Source organism: Antechinus flavipes, chromosome 1 (assembly GCF_016432865.1).
Source record: "Antechinus flavipes isolate AdamAnt ecotype Samford, QLD, Australia chromosome 1, AdamAnt_v2, whole genome shotgun sequence".
Taxonomy (NCBI): domain Eukaryota; kingdom Metazoa; phylum Chordata; class Mammalia; order Dasyuromorphia; family Dasyuridae; genus Antechinus; species Antechinus flavipes.
Genome location: NC_067398.1, coordinates 680,613,986 through 680,639,109, shown reverse-complemented (window position 1 = coordinate 680,639,109; position 25,124 = coordinate 680,613,986). Strand labels below are relative to the sequence as shown.

Sequence of the window (25,124 nt, the reverse complement as noted above, 5' to 3'; positions counted from 1 at the left end):
ATGAGCTGAAGAAGGAAATGGCAAACCACTGCAGTATCTTTGCCAAGAAAACCTCAAATAAAGTCACAAATAGTCAGACATAACTGAAAAGAAACTTCACAACAACAATTATTAGGAAGCTTTTCCATACATGAAGCCTCTGTAACTCACTGTTCTTGGCTGTGCCTGCCAGGGGCCCAATAAAGAAAAGCTGATCCCTCCGTTACCCAATAACCCTTCAAATACCTAATGGTATGTATTCTCTGAGATTTCTTTTTGTAAGTTCCTTCAAGCAACTCCCATGTGCCATCATTACCATTTCATTCTCCATCAATCAAGTATTTATTAAGCACATTATGTGTCCACCCTGTGCTAGTTGCTACAGCTACAAGTACAAAGAACAAAACAATCCCTATTCACAAGAGAATTACATTCTGGTGGGGGAAGCAATCAATTAATTCATCACCAAGTATTTATTAAGCACCTACTACATCCGAGACATTAGGCTATGGAGCCGGAAATACAAGTACAATGAATGAAACAACCCCCACTCAAGCAAAGAGTTTATAATTTAATGGAGAAAGAAGACAACAAGGTCAGATGGAAAATATTTTCAGCCTAAATATAAAATTAACATATAGAATATAGGCATCCTGTTCTGGCCAACCTCCAGCTTGTCTATGTTCTTCCCAAAAAGCAGTTCCCAGGACAGAAGAGGACAACCGGAGTTAAGCAGATGTGACCCGAGTAACGCAGAATTCACCTTCCTCCTTCTGGACCCTGCCTCTCTCAATGGGACCCAGGAGAATAGGAGCCTTTTTGTCTGCCAAATCCTACTGTTGACTCATAGTAAGCTTGCAATCAACCCCTGCCTCACATAAACTGGGCTCAGGCTTTCTGGTTAATAGTAACCTATCCCAGTAGAATTTGTTCTTCTACAATTTCCAGGGGGCTAACAAGTTACAGTATAAAAACAAATGATCCTCTAGTCAAACATTCTGGGTTTGAATCCCAAACCGGGCAAATAAATCACTTAATATTCTTGGGCCACTAATTATTGATCTTTAAGAGAAGGTATTGAATGAGAAGAGGGTTCCTTCTGGCCCCAAATCTACAGCTTTATGATCCCAGGAGTTTAAGTTAGAGGACCTTGAAGTCCCAAGATCATGTATGAGAAGGGTGGCAAATTTCCAAAATAGTAGCCAAATCCCATACTTTAAAAATCACAGTAGAGAATAGGGGAGTTCTCAACCTTTTCTACGTCATGGACTCCTCAGATCATATTTTTTAAGTGCATAAAGTAAAACATGTAAAAGTACAAAGAAAACCAATTGAATTAAAATAGCGAAACATCTTAAAAAATTAAAATCAGATTTGCAAATATTCTTCCCTCCTCCACCTCTGTTAAGAACTCCTAATGTAGGGCAGCTAGGTGGCTCAGTGGATAGAGCACCAGCCCTGGAGTCAGGAGGATCTGAGTTTAAATCTGATCTCAGACACGTATTAACTGTGTGATCCTGGGCAAGTCATTTAACCCCAATTGCCTTATTTCCCTACCCACTGCCCCCCCACAAAAAAAACCTCAGTGTAGAATGAAAACAAGCAGGGATACCCTAATCTTGTTCTTCCACCATTATGACCTTCCAAAGGTCTCATTTTTAGGAGTGAAGCTCATTCTCTTTTCAATCATAGAAACTGGATTCCGACATTTAAAATGATTTGGGGTGAGTTTTTCTGAGCCTCTATTAATTCATCTGTAAAATAGATGAAATGTATCACCAAGGTCCCTTGCAGCTTTAAGTCTGCGATCCTATAATACATACAGAGAAAGCATGAGGAAAGACAGAGGAAGAGGCCAACGGCTACATATATTATTTATTTTTTTGTTGTTTTATTTTGGTTTTTTGGTGACAATCAGGGTTAAGTGACTTGCTCAGGGTCACACAGCTAGTACGTGCCTAAGGTTGGATTTGAATTCAGGTCTTCCTGACTCTAAGATATACAGACTACTAAAACTTTTGAAATCCAAGGCAATCCCAATAAACTTCCAAGGCAATTTCAATAAAATTTGGATAGAAAATGCCATCTGCATCCAGAGAGAGAACTATGAAGAATGAATGTAAATCAACACGTGCCATGTTCACTTTTTTTTTCTTTTTCTTCTGTTTTTTTCTCTCTTGTGAGTGTTCCCTTTTGTTCTGATTTTTCTCTCCCAATATGATTCATAGAGAAGTGCTCATTTTAAAAAATTAATGTACCAGAAAAAAAGAAAACAATAATAAAAAAAGTATTTTTTAAAAAAGCCTCTGACACATGGAGATGATCCCCTAGGAGATTATGAAAGTGTGAATATGAATCACACAGGAATGGCAAGGCCCTATCCTGATGGAGAAGATATATCCACCATGAGCTCACAGATCTAGCAAAGCTTCCAAGACAAAAGGTCTTTCCTGAATCTCTTGGAACAACACATCGATAGCCAATGAATCCTACTAAGACAAGGGTTACATGTTTATGTTATTTTAAAATGAGTAAGTTCTGAGAAGAGACAACACATTAGCTCAGAGATACAGAGAAATGGAGATGCCCAAGAAGGACAACTGTACATCCCAATTAAAAATATTTCAGGGAAGAGACATAATATAGTAGATAAAAAGCCAGCCTTCCCAAGTTTAAGTTCTACCCTGAACGGGTCACTCTCAATGCCCAAACTCTCTATATACAATTCTAAGATTCTAAGTTGCAGAAGAAACCATCTATAATTAATATATGTTCATCATTGATATCTACATAAAATAATAAAGTCCAGCTTTAAAAAGCAAAGATAAAGATCCATTATATCCTCAGATAGCCATAGCAGCACTTTTTTTTTTTTGTGGGAACAAAGAAACAGAGACACAAATAACAGCTAGGTGGGTAATAGCTTAAAAAATGATATATGAATGTTACCATGCAGTAGGAAATTATGAATAGGAGGGAATCCGAGAGCCACAGAAAGCCTGTGAATGAACTGATATACAGGAAAAAAAGAAACAAAAGAACAGTTACAATAAATATGAAGGAAATTAAAACATTTATGATGGCCCCAGAGAAAGGATATTGATGTGAACCAGAGGTAGATAAAATGTTATGAACGGTGTCATAGGCAGACATTGTATCAAGTGATTTTTCTTTATTATAAGGGAGGATTCAGTCTTTTGGGGGAATTTTTTTCCTCCCTTCAAAATTGTGATTTAAATGTATCAAGAAAATGAATTCAGTTTAAAAAGGTATATCTAAGGGTTCTGTTTTGCTCTGAAAAAGCTATAATATACCTGAAAAGTTACCCAATCACCATTTTGTAATCTGCACTCCATGCAGAAAGTATCCAATTCATGTCTTGAGATGAAAAAGATCATTAAGCATTGTGAACAACTTAATACACATGTTATATGTTACCTGGACCACCGGAGATCAGTGAACTGTATGGAGAATGAATGTTTAGAAACTTTCCACTGGGAAAGGTGACTTCCAGCTCTTTCAGAAAAGTATGCAGCAAGTTTTGCTACATACTTTGGCCTGAGAAAGGCCAAAATGTTGGTGTAAAGATCTAACCAGTCAATGGGGGATAAAGCAAAGAGCACTGGATTTGGAAGTAGAGGACCAAATTCCAGTTCAGCCTCATAATACCTGAATTAATTTGGGTGAATCTTTTTTTCCTTTCTGGGGTTCAGTTTACCCGGCTTATAAAATGACAGGACTAGATGACTTCTAAGGTTCCTTCCTGGTTATAATTCTATGATTCTATGAAAACACACCATTCTTAGGGAAGAGTCTCATCCCACTGGCACAGGAAGAAGCTCTAAGCCAATTATCACAGAGCAATTTCTGGGAAATGGGCTCATTCTCAAATAAGACTATCATAGGAATTTTCCAAAATTGCCTGGAAATGAGGCTCAAAAATGGTAGTGTTTTCCTTTGGTGAAGAGGTCAATGTCAATATGGTTTTCCCAGGCCACAACTTAAAGCTAATTTAAGGGAACCTGGATTTCCTGGGGAGTCATCATCCCCCCGCCTTAATATCAGCCCTGGCAGCTGGTATGGGGAGAGTTTCCCCCCAGTGATGGGAAGGGAAATGGAGAGAAAGGAAGAACAGCTATATCCTGGATTTAAATTAAGCATCAAAATCCCTGAAGGAAATTGAAGGGGTCACAGAGAGAAGGGGAGGAAGGGAAGCCCAGCCAGACTGAGAAAACCCCTTCCAGTCCCACACTGATCATTCATTCACTCTATGATCTATGAAAGCCCAATCCTGGCATCAACAAGGAAACACAGGATCGTAGGTTTAAACTTAGAAAGGACCTTAGAGAGCCCAAGTATCCCATTTTACAGATGAGGAAATGGAGTCTGAGAGAAATTAGTTACACAAATAGCAGAGGTAAGATATGAACCCAAGCCCCTGACTCCAAACCTAATATTCTTTACCCAGATCCCTAGAATATGAGGATAATAACAATGATGGTGATGATGATGTCTTAAAGTTTACAAAATATTTCACACATATTATCACATTTTGTCCTGAATACTGTAAGAGAGGTATATCATTATTCTCATTTTACATATGAGGAAGCTGAGCCTGAAGGAGATTGAGTGATTTGCCTAGGATCCATCTGAGGCTAATAAATGTCAATTTCTACAACTAGAAAATAGGGATCTTGATAATACTTATCTCCCGGGGCTGCTGTGAGAGTCAAACAAAATGACCTTGTAAAGCACTTAGCAATGTGGCTGGCACCTATATAAATGCTTACTTCCTCCTCCCTTCACTGACACAGCCCTCCACCATTCTAGCCAAATTCTGTCTCCAAAACACACCCTCCACTGGCATCCATTCCTCTTTCCCTACATTTCAGCACCAGTGATCTAAATCCTACCTTTCCTGATCACTGATCTCATTCTGTACAAATCAATCTTCCTCAAAGGCTGCTTTTATCTAACTATTGCCCCACTCACCAATCTGTACTGCTTATTTATTTCCTGCTGCAAATTTCTTACTTTTCTTTCAAAATCTTTTTTTAAAAAAGTGTTCTTTTTCTCACCTGATCTCCGAACACTCTGTGCTTCTCTTACCATATTGGAATCTGTATGGACATATCTCAGAGATACTGCAAGGTTAGTTTCAGACCACCACAATCAAGCGAATATCATAAGAAAGCAAGTCACACAATTTTTTTGTCTTCCCAGGGCATATAAAAGTTACATCTACATTATTAAGTGTGTAATAGTATGATATCTAAAAAATCAATGTACATACCTTAATAAAATACTTTATTGCTAAAAAAAAAAAAAAAAAAGTAGTTAACCATCATCCGAGTCGTGTTTTTGCTGGTGGAGGGTCTTGCCTTGATGCTGATAGCTGCTAACTGATCAGGGGTGACAGTTGTCACTGAAGGCTGGAGTGGCTGTGGTGATTTGAAAAACTAAGAAAGCAGTGAAATTTGCCAAAAAAAAAAAAAAAAATCCTGAGTCTTCCTTTCATTTGAACACTGAGAGACCATTGTAGAGTTATCAACTGGCTTAATTTCAATATTGTTGTGTCTCAGGGAATAGGACGGCCCAAGGAGAAGCAAAGAAACCGGAATGCCAGGGCAGATCAATGAAACGGTCAAAACATCCACAATATTTATTCATTAAATTCATCATTTTATATGGGTGGGATTATGGCACCCAAAATAGTAACATCAAAGATTAGTGATCATAGATCTTCATAACTGGTAAGATAATAACAAAAAAGTTTGAAACATTACAAACCTAAAATGTGATACAGAGACATGATGTGAGCACATGCTATTGGAAAAATGGCACCCATGGACTTGCTCAATGCAAGGTTGCCACAAACCTTCACTTTATTTAAAAAAAAAGTCATATCTGCAAAATATAATAAAGTGAAGAGCAATAAAAATGAGCCACGCCCTGTACTGCATTTGCCTATATGTGTAGTTTTCATGAGCAGAGAGAATCAGAAAGTTTCTGCTCTGACAACTAGTTTATGACTCTCTCAGTTCCTCATCTGTAAATAAGGAGATTAATGTGTTTACCTCACTGGCAGGGCTCTTGATAGGAACAAACTTTTGGTTTTTTGTTATTTTTTATGCTTTCTGTAAACTTTAGCACACAAAATAATGTGAACCATTCTCAATTTCCATAGTCATAGTTATTATTACTATTATTACTCCTCCCATTTCTACGGCTCTGAAAAGCTTTTCCTGTCCAGTGATCTCCCCTGGAGCTTCCTCAGAACCCCACTGGGGCAAGGATTATCACCTACATTCTACAAAGGCCTGGAGATGCTACCGATTTCATAAGGCACTGATAACAAAAGAGTCCATATATCAAAGGCACATGATTGTCAATGGGACAATTCCTTCCATGGGAGCTCATGATCCACTGATAATTGAGGTCTTGGAGAGTAGCATAAAGAAAGCTTAAGTGACATGTGGTAGTCACAAGCCAATGTCAGAGGTGGTGGCTTTCCTGTGTCAGAGTCAAGTAGTGTGTCCACATTGCCTCAATAATAATGATAGCTGACCTTTGGAGGACACTTTGGGGTTTACACAGTCATATAACAAGGAAGCCAAGCCAGATTCCTCAACCATAAAATGTAGGGATTTGGACTAGAATCAAAGATTCATAGACTTGGAGCCTGAAAGGGTCCTTAGAGGCAACTAATTCAACCCCCTAATTTTACAGAGGAAGAAATTGAGTCCCCAGAGAGGCAAAGAAACGAATCTGTGTAAGCCACTTGTTCCCAAAGCTTACATTTGTACCCTTTAAAAAGCATAGGGAACTTCTGGCTCTCTCCTTACTCCTTCTCTCTCTCCTCATCCCTGCTTCTGGGCTTCCCTGTCTCCTGCAAGACTCAACTCAAACCTTACCTTCAGATAGGAGACCTGGCCTGGTCACCCCCATTGCTAGTGCCTTCCTATGGACATTAATGTGTTTCTATCTTAACTGTGGGATAGCTAGGGGGAGCAGTGTATAAAGTGTTGGGCTTGGACTCAGGAAGAACTGATACTTACTAGTCAAGTGACATTGGGCAGATCACTCAATCCTGTTTGCCTCAGTTTCCTCATCTGTAAAAATGAGTTGGACAAAGAAATGGCAAACCACTCTGATATCTTTGCCAAAAAAATTCCAAATGGATTCATTAAGAGTGGGACATGATCAAAGCCAACTGAACAACAATCTTGAATGTATATTTTTGCTTTTGGGGGAATGGAGTTTGTATGTGTTCTCTCCAGTTGGAATAGGAACTCCTTAAGGGCAAGACCCATATTTTTGTCTTGGTATACAATAGGTGTTTAAGAAATGCTTATTGCCAAAGATACTGCTGTTATTCTTTTTCTCATTTTACAGAGAAAGAAACTGAGGTTTTCTATTACCAGGTACTCTATTTACCAGGGCATCAGATCCTAGATAAAGAGTTGAAAGATAGGGAAGCTAGAGGGCACAGTAGATAGAGCCCCGGCCTTGAAGTCAGGAGGATATGAGTTCAAATCTCACCTCAATTCTTAACTAGCTCTCCAATTGCCTTACAAAACAAACTCCAAATTGCCTTACAAAAAAAATTAAAAGGGATTTCAGAGGTCATCTTGTTCCACTCCTTCATTTTATAGATAATTTAATAGATAATTAAAAATAATTGAAGAATAGGATGACCCCTGCTGAAAATAATCTTTTTTAAATAATTCAAGGAAATGTTAAATTGAAAATAAAGATGGAATTTATTTCCCTTCCAAATTTACAAATCTCTGAAATCAATCTATCCCAGCATGAGAATTCCTGATAGAGTTCAATCTCAGCACTTTAGAGAGGATAAAACTGAGATCCACAAAAGGTGGGTGTCAAGTCCAAGGTTACAGAGCTAACAAATAGCAGAACTGGTCCTCCAGCCCAAATCTCCTGACTCCTGATACGTGTTCTATCCACTACGACTCGGCATGGAGCAGTTCCAATCTTCAGACTGTCTCATGCCCAGAAGATTCATATCAATGACCCCCCTCCCCAACCCAGGGCTACTCACCAGCTCATTCACTAGTCTAGTGGGAGCTACCACACAAAAAGAGGAGATAATTAGGAAATTCAGTCAATGACCTTCTGACCAGCTATTGTTAGGAACTGAGAAGGGTTTGGTACAATTTCCTCTAGGACACAATGAGTTCCTCTACAAACTTCATAATGTAGCTAAGAGCTCCCTAAACAATTCCACTAATAATAGACTCCACTTACCAAGTACTTTTCCTCCCAAAAGCTGAAGGGAATGGGGTGGGGGGGGATGGACATGGAAACAGCCTCTTACAATGGGCTTTCTTACATCATAAATTGCGCTTTGAAGAGTATATTTACAAAATTACCCCTTGCCAAAATCCATTCCTTCCAGAGGAAACATTAAAGTGGCTGCCAGCTGCTCAGACCTTCAGCAAAAGGGACTAGTTCTCAAGGTAATCAGTGGGCCCAGGGGATGGATGGGAACAAACATCTTGGTCTTCAAACAAAGAGAGCCCACTGATGAAGGGCCTTAATGAAGGGATGCCCACTGAGACCAAGATAAAAGGGAATGGAACAGTTATTTATACTGGGAAGCCTTAGTAGAGGAGTGAGAGAAATGGAACAAATCTCAGCACTAGGGTTGAGAGATGTGGATTTTATAGTCCTGGCCCTGCTCCTAAAAAAGTAGCTGTAAGAAGGCAAATCCTTCCTTTCTATGAGCCTCAGTTTCTCCATATGTAGGAATTGGTTTAGATTATATTCTTTTTTCATTTTTATAATTTTTAATCTTACCAAATACATGCAAAGATAGTTGTCAATATTCACCTCTGCAAGGTCCAAATTTTTCTCCCTTCTTTCCCCCCAACTCCTTCCATAGACATCAAAAAATCCAACATAGGTTAAACATAGTTCCATGTTTGTCATGCTGTACAAGAAAAATCAGATCAAAAAGTGAAAGAAAAAAGAGGAAAAAATGCAAATAACAAAAATAAGGTGAAAATACTTTGCTGTGATCCATCTTCAGTCTCCATAGTTCTCTCTATGAAGGTGGATGGCTCTTTCCATCACAAGTGTACTGGAATTGCCTTGATATTCCCTCTTTTAAAAATTTAATTAATTTTATTTTAAATTTAAGACTGTCTCTTCCTCTCCCTCCCATCCCTCACTACCACCATTTGCCAGAGAATTTTATAAATAGAAGTAAAACCATATTGTACAAACTTCTACTTATCAGTTATTTCTCTAAAGGTAGATAACATCTTCCTTCATAGGTCCTTTGTAGGTGATTTCAGGTTTATAATACTCAGAATAACTTGGCTGTTCATCTGTTCTTGGAACAATATTGCGGTCACTGTAGACAACATTCTCTTGATTGTCTTCATTTTACTTTTCATTATTTCATACAAGTCTTTCCAAGTTTTTTTCTAAAATCAACCTGCTCATTATTATTTTTTTTGGCCGAGGCAATTAGGGTAAAATGACTTGTCCAGGGTCACACAGCTAGGAAGTGTTATGTGTCTGAGGCCAGATTTGAACTCAGGTCCTCTTGACTTCAAGGCTAGTGTTCTATCCACTACGCCACCCTGCTCATTATTTTTTATAGCACAATAATATTGCATCACAATCATAGCACAACTTGGTTAGCTGTTTCCCAACTGATGAGCATTCTTCCAGTTCTTTCCTACCACAAAGAGATGCTATAAATATTTTAGAACATATAGATTCTTTTCCTTTCCCCCCAATTACCTTGGAAAATGGAGCTAATATTTATCATTGGGTCAAAGCGTATACACAGTTTTTTTATATATTACCATTTTAAGATTCTATTTTAAGAGTCCAAACTAACTCCCAGATCTGACTATTTGATCACTGGGTGGCAGGAGAAAGTCCAAGTACTTCATTCTATATAGAATAGATGAGAAGATGGAGAGGAAAACAGATGGAGGGTGTGCTGATGGATGGGTAATCCATGTGGAATGTTGGACTGGTTTCCCCTGGAACAGGAGGCATTCACACCTTCCATCTAAGAGACTTCCCCCAAAAAGGCTTTTCAGGTATGTTGTATACAGAGGACTTTTTTTGGGTGTTCCATCTGAGGTAGATGGAACTCTTCAGGCTCTGAGATTCTGTGACATGGACTAATGTATCACTCCCCTAACGCCCATGAGGTCAATGCTCTGACAACATCACAGGGCCAGAGAACATTTGGTAGGAGTCAAGTTTGTGGCCACAGGACAGAGGAACAGCCCCATAGTAGGGGCTGGAGAGAGGAAGGTGAGAATTAAACCTTTGATACAATTGGGCCAAGCAAGGGAAGCAGGCATAGCAAAGGTAATAAGAGTTGGGAAGTAGAGACAGAGAGATATCCTTGGGGAAAAAAACAATATGTGGATCCATTCAGAGCTTTAACAAGAAAACTTTGTGTCTTGGGCAAGCTACAAAGTACCACACAACAGACACTGAGTCACAAGAACAAGGCTGATGCTGCTGGAGGCATTATCCTTTGAGCACAGGAAAAGCTCATTTCAACCCATCACTTAGGAACTATATTATGAACTAAGCACTAATAATTTCTGTTGTTTGTCCAATGCTGAGAACTTCAAATACCTTCTAAATTGTGCAGCCAAGGCAAAGCCCTGTTTATTCCATTCTACCAATTGGTCTGCTTCAATTTGTTCAACAACTACTTAACACCCATGTGAGGATTCCCTGATAGAATGGAAGAAAGCAGGCAAACACATATGGTATAATGAAAAGAGCCCGAGACTATAGGAATCCTGGATTATCGTCCCTATTTCTAGCTATGACCCTAAGGAAATATCTTCTCTCTGAATCTTATGTTTGCTGCCATAAAATGAAGGTGATCCGATCCAGTTCTGATATTTCCAGTGTCCTGTGGGTAAGAGACTACAGTAAAGAATGGACCTGAGGGCTAAGTCCAAGTCATTCTGCAAGGAGCATTGGCTCACCACCTGGCAAGGATCACCTCAGGTAAGCCGCACGTATGGTCGGCCTTTCCAAAGCAGGGGCCACAGCTATCTCTCCCTGCCAGGAGGGTATAGTCAGAGGGATGGGAAAGTCCTCTCTCCTAGCCAGACCATATCTTGAGAGCTGCGCTCAATTCTGAAGACCATTTCTAGGAAGGGCAATGATAAGCTAGAAAGCAAACAGAGAGGAGAAAACAGGATGGTGGAGGGCTCCAAGATTATGCCCTAGAAATAAAATTTGAAGAAACTGAGGAAGTTATTGTTTTCCTTCAGTGGTTAGCACCATGCCTGGTACACAATGGGCAGTTAGTAAATACTTATTGACATAACACATTTTGCCTAGAGAAGACCTGCTTGGGACACTGGGCGTGGGTAGAAGCAACCTGATAGCTATCTTCAAGCATTTGAAGGGCTGGAGAAGAGAGATTAGACTCATTCTGCTTGGCCTCCAAGGGCAAAAATGGAAGAAATGGGTATAAATGGCAGGGGGCCAGATTTCAGCTCAATATAAAGAAAAAACTTACTAACAATTGGTGCTGTCCAGCAGCAGAATGGGCTGCCTTCCTTGGGAGGGGGTGGGCTCCCGCATACTAGAGAGCCTTAAGCAAAGATTGGACCACTACTTATCAGGGATGTAGCAGAGCAAAATCTTGCCCAGGAGCTGGTTGGCCTACGCTGCTTCGAGGTCTCTTCCTTCCATTTATGACTTGTCCAAGATCATTCTAGGGAGTCGGTGGCAGAAGTGGGGCTCCCACCCCAACTTCCTGAGCTCTGTCCCATGCTGCCTCTTAGACATCCAGAAACATCTGTCAGCTTCTGAACGAGGGCTGGAAATGCAGCCAGAAAGTCCATGCCAGGGCTCGTGCAGCAGGTCAAACCGCCCATCGACTTTAGTCCTGGCACAGCCTGCGCTGCCGACTCCCTGGGACAAACCCACAAGCAAATGACAGGGTGTGTATGGGGGGGTGGGGTGTGAACACTCACTGAAGAATCTTCGAGCCTCCTTGGGAATACAGCTAAGTGGGCTGGTGAGACTCAAAAGGCCCAAGGTCCAAAGTGTAAGGCCCCCTCACCAGACAGGGCAAGGCTGGGGGACCTTCCCTTGAATATTGTACGTCTGCCTTTCTCCAACTCCTCAGAAACTCTCTTTCATGGGATGGGGGATATCATCCTGGACTGAGAGAGAGACATCCAACTTTTGGCCCCTGCTCTACCACTGACTCATTCAATGACCTCAGGTCACTCTCCTCATTTCACTGGGCTTCAGTTTATCAATCAGTAAGATGAAAGGATTTAAATGAACCGTTTGGTCTCTTGAGTTGTTTTCCAGATCTGGAATTGTATTATTCTATACCTGCCACAAGCTTACTGTGTGACATTGGACAAATCCCTTTCTTCTCAGTGTGTAGCAGTTTTTCCATCTATGATATGAGAACATTGAATAAAAGTAAGAATTCCCTAGTTTCCTACATTTTGAGACAGGAAGCTGCTCCACACCTTACCCAGAGGCCCTTACTATTATCTGAGATGGGGCAAGGTGAGATGTAGGGGAGGGAAGCCTTCCCTGGGAAAAAATTAAGCTCAAGTTTGGATAAATCCTTCCCACAAAGAGCAGGGACCACAGCTAAATCTTTCTCATGGAAGAAAGGCTTGTTCCTCCCTTTCCCCCCATATTTACTGGGTTATGGCACTTCAAATGTAGACTAGAGTCTAATTTCTGAAGATCTTCCAGTTCACAATCAGCTGAGAGGTTAAAAGATCTCAGGATCACACAGCTAAATGTCTGAAGCATTTGAATTCAGGACTCTGATTCCAGGTCCAATGCCCTATCCACTACACCACCTACCTGTTTTGTCATGGAACAAACTCTAGAATTAGTTTCAGGAAATCTGGATTTGAAATTTGGCTCTGATACTAATTAGCTTTGTGAACTTGCATAAATCATTTGTTATCATCTATAAAATGGGAGAAACTTTACTTGCCTTATGGGGATCATTAGCAGCAAACTGGTTTGTAAACCCTGAAGCACAGAAGAAATGTGAGCTATTCATTACTATTTTTATTAATAATGAAGTCTACTATAATTTCAATCCTTCCATTTTCTGAGTCTGTAGTGAGAGAGAAGACATAGTCCCTCCGACACAGATGTGAGAATATTTGGTTCTTAAGCGCCTCCTTGTACATGAGACTCCAATCCTGAGCCCCTGGCTCCTATCACCTTTTCCCACTGCCTTCAAATTACCATATATCTGCCTTTGTAAATACTTATATTTGTAGATTTGTGGAGTTTCCATTCCAATAAAATGGAAACTCTTTGAGGGCAAGGTCTGCTTCATTTCTGTGTACCCCAGAGATTAGCACAATGCCACGCACACAGAAGGTATTTTATAAATGTCTGCTGATTATTTGATGGATGTGAATAAACTAGCAAATCCATCTCCTGGGGACGTATGGTGGTGCACTGGATAGAGTACTGGAGTTCAACTCCAGCCCCAGATATGTACTAGCTGTGTGACCCTGGACAAGTCACTTAATCCTGATTATCTCCAAAAAAGAAAACATAGAAAATCTATCTCTTCCAATTTTCCAACACCACCCTGGACAGAGGCTAAAGATTTAAAATCCAGGTGAGGGAATCTCCTCCTCCAAAGGTTTACATGAAGATGACAGAACTCCCTGAAGGGTGAGTAACTAACTTCCAGGGAAACCTAGGGCTTTCCATATGGAAGTACTGGCTGGCTCCTTCACTGTTTACCCAAGAATACAACTGATAATCCCACTGGGCCATGGCAGCTGTGAGTCACAGAACAGGCTGACGTCCACGGCATGCTGGGTATGGGACAGCTTCCCCAACCTCACTTTTCCCACGGTAGCCCCAGAGGACCTTGTAACTTTTAAAGTCACAAAGGCTATTTGGGATTGGAGATTTCTGCTTCCTTTCAAGCTGACGATTCCCTACAGAATGAGTAAAAGGGACTAGCACTGATATCCTCGGGATAGAATTAAATGGCATAGCAAAAACAACATAGGTTTGGAAATCAGAAGGTATGGATTCTAATCCCAGCTCTGCTCCACACTACCTGTATGACTCACCTTGAGCAAACTGCTTCCCCATTTCTAAAAAAAAAACACAGGACAAAGTCAGATCAGATAAACTCTGAGGTGCTTGAAATATTCAATTCTAGGATAGTATGATTTTGCTCCAACACAGGTGGATGGAAACATTCAGAAATTCCTAATTCCTCTTTGTAAATACAAGGAGGGATTAGGCTTGTTCAATTAATCCCCAGAGGGCAGAACCAGTAGCAGAGGGTTTGTGAAGAAGCCAATTTAGACTCAAAGGTGAGGAAAATATTCCCAAAGATGGGAGCTGTCCAAAAGTACAGGGCTAGTGGTGGAAGCTCACTGCTTCTGGTGAGCTCCCCTTCATCAAAGGTCTTCATGCAAAAGCTGCAATGAGAACATTTGTTGGCTATGTGATGGGGTGGATTCTTTTCAGGTATAAATTGTTCTAAATAGCAGAGGATCCTTCCAACTCTCAAATTCTGTGATTCTCTGATCTCTTATCCTCATCCGTGTTCCTTCATTCCCATAAAACATCACAGATCACAGGAGTTTAGAGCTGGAAGAAGACAAAGAGACAATCTAATTCAAATCATATCATTTTATTATTATTAATATTATTATTTTTGCTGAGGCAATTGGGGTTAAGTGACTTGCCCAGGATCACATTAATAGGAAGTGTTAAGTGTCTGAGACCAGATTTGAACTCAGGTTCTCCCGATTTCAGGGTTGGATCTCTATCCATTGGACCACCTAGTTGCCCTGTCATATCATTTAAAAAAAAATTACGGATATGTTTTGGTTTTATGTTATTTTTTTTCCTGACTCTATCCTTCTCATTCCCTAAAAAGCCACCCATGGTAACAAAGAATTTTTTTTAAGGAAAAAAAAGCAAAATTAACCAACACCCTAAATGAAGTTGGTGAAATGTTGAAGACCCATAGTTCCGCATCAGACAAAGAAAGACAAGAGACACATTATTTCCTTTCTTTTTCAGGGAGAGCTGCATCATTAATATTACAAACCATCCCATTTCTTTTATTTTTTTCATTTACATTGTTGCAGTTGCTTGATTACATTGTTTTCCTGATTTCACTTCCTTCACTTTGTATCAGTTCATAGAGAGCTTTCCCTGTTTCTCTGTAGGTATCATTTGTACTCATCACTTCTTACAACACAATCATTTTCCATCTCATTTTCTTGGCCCCTACATACAGGAAAAGGTTCTTCTTTCACTGCTCTGCTGAAGTGGAGGATTATGGATATAAAACACTGCATATGTCAGAATTTTTCCATGTGTTGGTTTTGCTACATTTGCCTGCTCTTTTTATTTTTTTATTATAAGGGTCAATTTTGTGGGAAGAAAGAGATACGAGAAATAGAATGAGAAATATGTAGCTGATTTAAAAAATAAAAAGATGTCAACAAAAATGTTTTGGTTTTTTTAAAAGATGGATTCCCTATTATTGTTCTGTAAGAAATGATCAGCAGAATGAATACAGAGAGGCTTGGAAAGACTTACATGAATTGATGCTGAGTGAAATGAGCAGGACCAGGAGATCATTATACACTTCAACAACAATACTGTATGAGGATGTATTCTGATGGAAGTGGATTTCTTCAACAAAGAGAAGCTCTAATTCAGTTCCAAATGATCAATGATGGACAGAAGCAGCTACACCCAGAGAAGGAACACTAGGAAATGAGTATAAACTGTTTGCATTTTTGTTTTTCTTCCCAGGTTATTTTTACCTCCTGAATCCAATTCTCCCTGTGCAATAAGAGAACTGTTCGGTTCCTACATACATATATTGTATCTAGGATATATTATAACATATTTAACATGTATAAGACTGCTTGCCATCTGGGGAGGGGATGGAGAGAGGGAAGGGAAAAATCGGAACAGAAGTGAGGGCAAGGGATAATGTTGTAAAAAATTACCCAGGCATATGTTCTGTCAATAAAAAGTTATAATAAAAAAAGAGAGAAAAAAAAAGATGGATTCCCTCCCCCAATTCTGAAGACACTTGATTGTAGGTTTCTGAAGCATCTTCTTTCTACTGTTTTGTTTGTTTTGCTGAGGCAATTGGGGTTAAGTGACTTGCCCAGGGTCACACAGCCAAGACGTAGTAAATGACTGAGGCCAGATTTGAATTCAGGTCCTCTTGATTTTCAGGCTTGGTGCTCTATCCACTATGCCACCTAGCTGCCCTGTTTGTTTGTTTTAAGGATCCAGAGCAGGGCTTCTTAACTTGGCTCTACAAACTTGTTTTTTTTTTAATATTTTGATAACGTTGATTTTAATATAAGATGGTCCTCTTTGTAATTCTGTGTTTTATTTCAATGCTTTTAGCATGATTCCGAGAGTTAATTGCCCAGATCCCTTCTATCCAAGACTCAGCCTCAGCAATAGCACAGACCTGAGAGAAAGGAAAGAAAACAGGTCTCTTTCTCCAGAAGTGAGAAAGCTGAGGTTTTATGAAGTTGGTAGAGAAAGAACTAATAGGCAACTCTCCTGTCCTAGGGGAACACAGCAGAGCAAAGGTGGGGAGTCGGGCAAACAGCCCTGGTAATTACACCTGCAAACTCACTTTCTCAACAAGCCCCAGTAAGTAGCTCACGCGTTCATTTACTTTGCAAACCCTTCATAAACAGTACAAAGGTAAATGTGCACCCAGCCCAGCCCAGATTCAAAGGGTCACAAATTCCACAGGGCTCAGGCCAAGTTAATTCTGTGGTACCATACGGCAGGGTGCTAGGGCAGGAAGAAAATCAAAACAGGAGGACTCCAGAGTCCACTCACTGAGAAACTAAAGCCATTTCCTCAAAATAAAACCAGTCGTCATTCTGCTTTATTAAACCCTTCTGAGTAATCAAATCTCTGAGTAAAGATGAAGGGCCAACATGAGCATAAGGACATGGCCCTCAGCCTCAGCCAAAAAGCTGGCCTCCCTGAGCTCTGCTGGCCTGAGAGTCAGAGACATTCATTCATGTAGGCATTCAAAAGGCATTTATTGAGGGCCTACTATGTACCACACTAGGCAATGAAGTCACAGACAGTCTATAGGGGGATCACAGGTATATACCTAAGGGAAATTTAAAGATATTTAAAATCAATAGGATGGGAGAGGGGTGGGAAAGATCAGGACAGAGTTCCTGTTCTGTCAACAGAAGTAGAACTCAAAGGAAACTTTAAAATTCATTTATTTTTTAATTTATGGAATAAAACAAGCATTTCCATAGCAGTATAATAAGAAAAATGATTGTACATACAACTGCATATCTATTATGTATCTATTGCTATTTCTCTTAAATATATAATAAAGTTATCCAAATTTCTTTTTTCCCCCTTTTTTCTTCTCTTCCTCTTCTCACCCTGGAGATGGCTACCATTAGATACAAATAGGTGTGAGCGTGTGCGTGCATGCATATATATACACACATATATATGTAAAATTATTTTATACATACTTCTATCTATTAGTTCTTTCTCTGGATGCAGAAAGCCTCTTTCTTTATATGTCCTTTATAGTTAACTTATTCTATCAAAATCATTTTTTTACAATTTTGCTTTGCAAGGCAGTTGGGGTTACAAAATCTGCCCAGGGTCACACAGTTAGTAAGTGTTAAGTGTCTGAGACCAGATTTGAACTCCAGGTTCTCCTGATTTGGAGACTCATACTCTACTCACTGTGCCATCTCAAAATCATTCTTAGAAAAGCTAGAATTCTGCTTATCTGAACAGGTGAGGAAGAAGAGCATTCTCGACTATTTATCTACTCTGATGTCCATTCCTGGACTTTCAAATAATTGCCATCAATTCTGATTGTAGCTTCCACCTTCCCTCTCTCTTTGTTCTATACTCTTTATCTCCTAGTAAACTTTATAAAAAGGACATCTATTCACAGAGAAAAAATAATCCATTCTTGACTTTTTTCAGCAATGAGGTGATTCAGGCCAATTCCCGTAGACTTGTGATGAAGAGAGCCATCTGCACCCAGAGAGAGGACCATGGGGATTGAATGTGGATCACAATAAAGTATTTTCACCTTTTTGGGGTTTTTTTCCTTGCTCTTTTCTTAATTAATTGCTTTCTCTTTTCTTATTTCTTTCCCTTTGGATCTGATTGTTTTTGTGCGGCATGATAAATGTGGAAATATATATACAAGAATTGTGCAAGTTTAACATATATTGAATTACTTGCTATCTAGGGGAGGGTGGAAGGGAAAAGAAAGAAGAAAAATTGGGAACACAAGGTTTTGCAAGAGTGAATGTTGAAAACTATGTTTGCATGTATTTTGAAAATAGAAAGCTATTATTGAAATATTTGAAAACATTTTTCTAAAAAAAAAAAAAAGAAAAACGAATCCATTAAAAATTTCCCCAAGTTGATAAGCAATAAAAACAATAGTAATCATTGATACCTATTACTTTAAAATTCTGTACATATTGACTCATCTGAGTGTCACAATTGTAGAAGTGGCTATTATCATTAATCCCATTTTACACATGAGGAAATAATTTGTCTGTGGTCACACAGGTAATGAGTGTCAGAGATGAGATCTGAATTCAGGTCTGACTCCAGATCAGCATACCACCCACTGTGTTACCTAGTTGCCTCTCTAATTTGAGTACACAAAGGTTATACCAAATCTTTAGAGTAAAGAAAGTCTGATAAGGAGACTCATTGGCTGACTTTTTGTTTACTGAGTCAATCAACCTTGTTTCTCTAAGGATCAACTCACACCACATGATCTGAGTGTCATCTTGGGCTGAGAGTTGCTGCTGTGTGACTTCCCCTCCTCCAGCATCCCCCTGGAATTCTACTCGTCTTTCCCAGAATCCCTTTGCACTTTCCCAGAATCCTTTTCTAACTCTGGCTCAGGGTCAGTTTAGCTTTTGGGTTTGTCCCATTCCACCCTTAACATCTATGCCACACCTTCGGTCCAACTGGGCAGTCACCATGACCCTAGCCTGGCCCGGGCTGCTCTGCACACACCCATCCACATAATCACCAACTATACTTAACCTATGTATCACCCAGAGATTAAGACACTCTCTCATCATCAATCTCCCTTTGATGCTCCCTTTTGACATAACAACCCAGAAACTCTCACTTTCCTTTACCCACAGCATACAATGGAATCTTAAGAGTTGGACAAAATAATTATCCATGCATATGTTTTAAAAAATAAAAAAGCTTTAATAAAGAAAAGAAAAGAGTTAGAAAAAATCTCTGAGGAAATCCAGTTCAACTCGAACCTAACAAGAATTCAGTCTACAACCTCCCTCCTCCCCCATTAAAAAAATTCATCCAGTCTCTACTTAAACACCTTCAGCGCTGGGAAACTCATTATCTAGGAAGACTTCTTTAAGAAGTCTTATTTTAGGAAATTTGTCCTTGAAGTAAACTTAAATCGGCCTCTGCAATGGAGTCGCCTCCAGGAATCTTACTCCGATTTCTGTGTCCTCCATCTAATAATGAGTGCAATCTTTTCCACCTCAGTTTTCCTTGTACTATACTTATTTGTATACATATACAAGATACCAAATCCTCTAGTAGAATATAAGCTCCTTGAGGGCAGGGCACTTTTGTCTTTGTATCCCCTGTGTCTTTCACACCAACTGGCAAATAATAAGGCACTTTGGCACTCTCCCAGTCATTCGATATTTAAAAGACAGTGGAGATGAAAAGACAAAAAAAAAAAAAAAAAAGGAAATAGTTCCTGCCTTCAAGGAGTTTATATTCTAGAGAGTGAACCAATGTGTACACGATGAATTTGCCAGTGCCGGCAAATGTTCTATAAACTTTCAAGTCCTACTCACATGGAGACTTGAGTGGATCTCGAGATCCAGTTCAGCCTAGCTTGGGGTAAAAGGTCAAGGATGTCTAAAATCTTTCAAAATTTCAACTGGAAGGTTGGGCATCCAAGGGCCAGGAGATATAGGTTAAAAGACTTACCAAGTAGGCTCAGGAAAGAATAGCTAAATTTATATTTTAATATATTAAACATCTACTGGTCATCCTGCCATCTGGGGGAGGGGATGGGGGGAAGGAGGGGAAAAATTGGAACAAGAGGTTTGGCAATTGTCAATGCTGTAAAGTTACCCATATATATAACCTGTAAATAAAAGGCTATTAAAATAAAAATAAAATAAAATAAAAATCTAATTTTGATGACCAAAAAAAAAAAAAAAAAGGAAAGAATAGCTATCTTCCACCATGTGGTTCCAGGAGACTGGCAGTCCCAACACTCCTCTCACCCAATACACTTGCACATGCATGCACACATGTACATGCACACACACACATACACAACTTCTGAACAAATCTAAAACAACCAAGCTTCCCAACAGAGTCTGAGGAGCCTGAGCAGGTGTTCAAGGAACACTCAAGCGTGTGCGTGCACATGTTCTTCTGTAACAATTCACAGACGTATGTTCTGAGCTCAGAGGAAAACAGACCATATTCTCAGAAGCCAAGATTAGATAAGCGAATATAAAATATCAGGGGCATTTTTCAAACCCCAGACTAATACTGCCAATCCCCAAAGCAGGAGAACTGAAAGGGAAAAGAGACAATTTTTAAAAATGGTTGAGAGGCAGCATAGAGGAGGAAATGTAGAATTGGACCTGAGAGTAGGAAAACCTGGGTTCAAGTTCTGTCTCAGAGACATTACTGACTGTGTGACCCTGGGCAAGTCACTTAATTCCAAGGAATAATGTTACAGATGAACTGCAGAACTTGATCCATGGAAGGAATTTCCAACATGAGGTTCCTCTACAAATAAACTCTTTGACTCAGACAAAACAAACAAATAGATTCTCAGTTGTGATGAAGATAGACAATGAGAAACACAACAAAACCCTTGGAGTTCTTGACTTGGAGCTCTTTGAGGACAAGGATCTTTTGCCTTTCTTGGTATCCTCAGCACATGGCCCATAACATGGTACACACCAGGTACTTAATAAATGTCTGTCAATTAACTAAATCAGTGATAAACAAAACTTGGCAAGAAACTGATCCCAAGGCAAAGCCAAAACGCAGTCATTTCTCCCCATGCCTCAGCTAGAAGTTCTTTCAAAGGCTCATTCAGTAGCTGATTGGGGGGTACAAATGGCTGGAGCTAGGCACCCCCCAGAGTCATCCTCTGGCCACCAGCCCATGTATAAGTCCACATTGATCTTCAGTAACTAGTAAAAGAATCATCAATAAACCCAACTTTCCTTTTTAATCCAACCCAACAGGCCTTTTTCACACCTGAACAAGAATTGTCCTGAGTGCTGGAGAGGCTGAACAAAAGCTAAAAGAATCCTGCCCTCCAAAGAGCCTGCTGGGGGAAGCCCAGGAGAGAAAAAACAGAGTATGAGTGCAAAAGAAAAGGATATCCCAGGAAAGATATATAATAGAAAGACCCCCAAGAGCTGAGCCTTTAAGAAAAGGTGAAGGAATGCAATGAAAGCATTTAAGGCAACAACAGAGAGCTAGCTATGCAAAAGCATGGAGTTGGGGCACAGAATGTTGAGCTCAGAAGAAACTAGTTTGGTTCAAGTATCAAATTCATAAAAGGGAATGATGTCAAATATGCCTGGAAAAGTAAGCTAGAACCAAATTGTGACGGGCTTTAAGGACTAAGCTAAAGAGTTTAGTCATTTTTTCCCTAGAAGCACAGGGATCTACTGAAAACTTTTTAAAAAGTTTTTAAAATTTTAAAAGTAGAAAACTACTTTTAAAATTATAATAATTGCATTTCTTAAAGAGTAAACAGCAAATCTTCAGTGTTCCCTTTGCCTGCTCCCTGACCTCTATTGTGTTCATAGTTTGGGGGAGTTTCTTTCTTTTCTTTCCTTTTTAAATTATGTATTTAGTATTTTATTTTTCAGAATTTTTTCAATGTCAAATATGTAGCACAATCACCTTGGAGAATCCCAGCCAAAGGAAAGTTCTTTTTAAAAACCCAAATCAACAGACAGAATCCCTTTTCAAGATACCAAATCCTATGCTTTTAGTTTGTGCTTGAAATCGCTGACTCGTCCTAGCACATGCTCTCACACATACACTCTCTCTCTCTCTCTCTCTCTCTCTCTCTCTCTCTCTCTCTCTCTCTCTCTCTCTCTCACACACACACACACACACACACACACACACACACACACACACACACACACCCCATACCCAATCACACCCTCATACTGATAGTCAAACAATAAGCATTTATTAAGCACTCAGTACTTAGTCCCAGGTCCCGTGCTAAACATTAAGGGTAAAAAAGAAAAGCAAAAATACCTCATCCTCTCACCCTTCCATAAACACCTTTTTGATAACTTGGGATCATGGAATTCAGAGACTGGGCCTTCTAGATCATTCAGTACAGCCCATATCTCCATTTTAAAAAGAGGAAACTGACATCCAGAAAAACAAAACAAAACAAAACAAAACAAAAAAACCCAAAGTCTTAACTAAGGTCTTGGGGCCTTATGTGTGGGACTAGTGTTGTGGTGTCCTTAGTCTTGGCCAAAGCACTCCATTGCCCTCACACCACCCCTTTAAGTAGGAACAGACTTTTTTGCCCCCAGAGGACATGTGCCAGGATAATTCTCAACAAGTCCCTAGAGAGCAGGGTACTTCCCATATCTTTGAAGCCAATAAAAATTTGCATCCCAGCTGGCATCAATAAATATTTGCTGAAAGGATGATTGAGTCCATTTGACACTTCCATCTGACTGGCCTCCCAGCCTCCAGCTTCTACCTTCTCCAATCTAGCCTGCAATCAACCATCAAAAAATAATCTTCCTCATATACAAGTCTGTTTTGTTTAAAGCACCTTCAGTAGCTCCCAGTTTCCCCTGAGAGAAAACATGAATTTCTTATTCCAATATCAAATGTCCTCCAGAATCCAACCATCACCTCTCTTTCCCCAGTCTGATTCTATATTACTAAAATCCAGCCCACCTGCATTTGGTACAGCCTCCTGATCTTCCTCTAGATTTCTGACTTTTTTATTTAGTCTACTCACTATTCTTTGGGTGTTGCTATAAACCTCTTCTCTCAGCTCAGCTATTACTTCTTCCTGGGAATCTCAGCTGGAGAAAATAAGGTTCTTCCTTCTCTCTCCAGAAATTCCCAAGAGCATATTGATGATTCTTTGGTCTGTATCCTATTTATTTTGTATTTCCCCCAATCCCTCTCTCAGCAATTAGATTGTAAACTCCCTGAGGGGAAGGATTATAGAATTTCTCATTTCTGCACTTGTCTCCCAACAATAAATAAATGGATTAAAAGGAGAAGGTGAAAGGTTGGTTGGATTTGTGATTTCACTGGTACAAAGAGTTCTCAGTAAGAGGAATCCCTCTATACTTTGAGTCAGCATCTTCTCAATAACCATGATCTTAGAAGAACTGCCTGTAGCACTGAGATTAAGTCATTTGCTCAAGAGCATCAAGCCAAGAGGATGTGTCAAAGGTAGGATTGAACTCAGGTCTTCTGGATTACTCTAGCTCCACCCAGTAGGTACTGAATAATACTGATTGAATATGCTGGATTTATTGATGCACTCACAAGACTGGCCAAAAACATCAACCCACCCCATTTTTAGTTAGGTTATAGCAACAATGACTCACTCAGTTATTGATTTAAGATTTGTAAATCGCCTTTCCTAAATCAGCTCATTGTACATTCTCAGCCCTGAGTGACTGGCACTCCAACTATTATCACAGGCATTTTACAAAGGGACAAAATAAGGAAGTAACAAACTTCCCATTACTGCTAACATTAATTTGAGTTTCAAATTCAGGTTTCTCCTGATCCAGGCCCAACACTCTTCCCACTAAATCACAAATATTCCTGAGAAAGAGAAGATTGTCAGATTATAATCTATAGCATATGGAATAAGAGTGCTAGGAGAGTCTTTAGAACACAGAATGTCAGAGCTAGAAAGGCTCTTAAAACTAAGGATGTTAGAGTTGGGAGGACCTTTAGAACACAGGATGTCAGAGCTGGGAGGGCCCTTAGAACATGGGATGTTAGAGCTGGGAGGGTCCTTAGAACCCAGGAGGTCAGAGCTAGGAAGGCTCCTAGAACCTAGGACATCAGAATTGGAGGGAAGAGGGGGAACTTAAATCAAAGAATACCCAAGTCTATAAATAGCAGCCATAGGTTTTGAGTCAACTTCCAAGTCCAAGGCTGATTCTGCTTTCACCACACCACCCTTCAAGAATAACAATAAAGAACTCGACCCTGGTTCCTACCTTTCTGACAATGGTTGTGAGTCCAGCACCGCTCAATAAACTGGCCATTGATCACTGTAGACTTGCAGCTGTTGACTCCCTTCACTGCGCCTGGGCAGACATCCCCACATTCTTCCTTGTCATCTTTGTTATCCACAATATAGTTGTCTTCCACTGAGTCTAGAATCTGAGACCAATCGATGGTTGACAAGTAACACAGCTCATTATTCTTCTCGATGCGCACAGCCCCACGGGTGATGTTCATCAGGCTGTGGAGGCCAATCTCCTTGAGGTGGACCATCTCGAAGATGACCAGGGCATAATTGAAAAAGAGGCGAGATCCACGAATGACTGTCAAGTTAGGGAAAAGGTCCTTGAGGCTCTCAAGTCCATATACTCGAAAGAGCAGTAAGTACTCTGTGATCATGGTAAGTTTGGGGAAACTGAGGTCCCGGAAATCTTCAGGCTTTGTCTTAAACATAAGCAGTATCTGCAAGTTGCCCTCAATCACAGAACAGTGCTCCAACATGTTCAACTGTGTGAGGTTATTCCGAATGTCCATACTCGGGCACACTACAATGGGAAAGAGAAGACAAGGAGGGCACTTTACCAAAAGGCATGTTCTATAAGGAACCTGACAGGTAAGAGACTTTAAATAGCCAAAGAAGCCTCAGAAATCCTTCAGAGACCACCCCCTTATGTGACAGGTGAGTCACAAAAATAAGGATCAGAGCTGAGATACAAAACCAGGTCCTCCCCCTCAAAGTCAGAGATCTTTCAAAACTTTGGGGCTTCCTTTCCTGATCTTACTAATGAGGAAATGGAGACTCAGAGAGGTTA

At 39.9% G+C, this 25,124-nt stretch overlaps 1 protein-coding gene across 2 annotated transcripts in view; it reads right to left on the bottom strand.

Annotated features, from left to right (window-relative positions):
* Positions 1 to 25,124, bottom strand: part of INSR (insulin receptor) — a 153,260-nt gene that overhangs the window by 105,162 nt on the left and 22,974 nt on the right. For both annotated transcript variants that reach the window (XM_051972544.1, XM_051972545.1), the window contains exon 2: positions 24,306 to 24,857. In XM_051972544.1, coding sequence (XP_051828504.1) covers positions 24,306 to 24,857 — 552 coding nt within the window. The remainder of the gene's footprint in view (positions 1 to 24,305; positions 24,858 to 25,124) is intronic.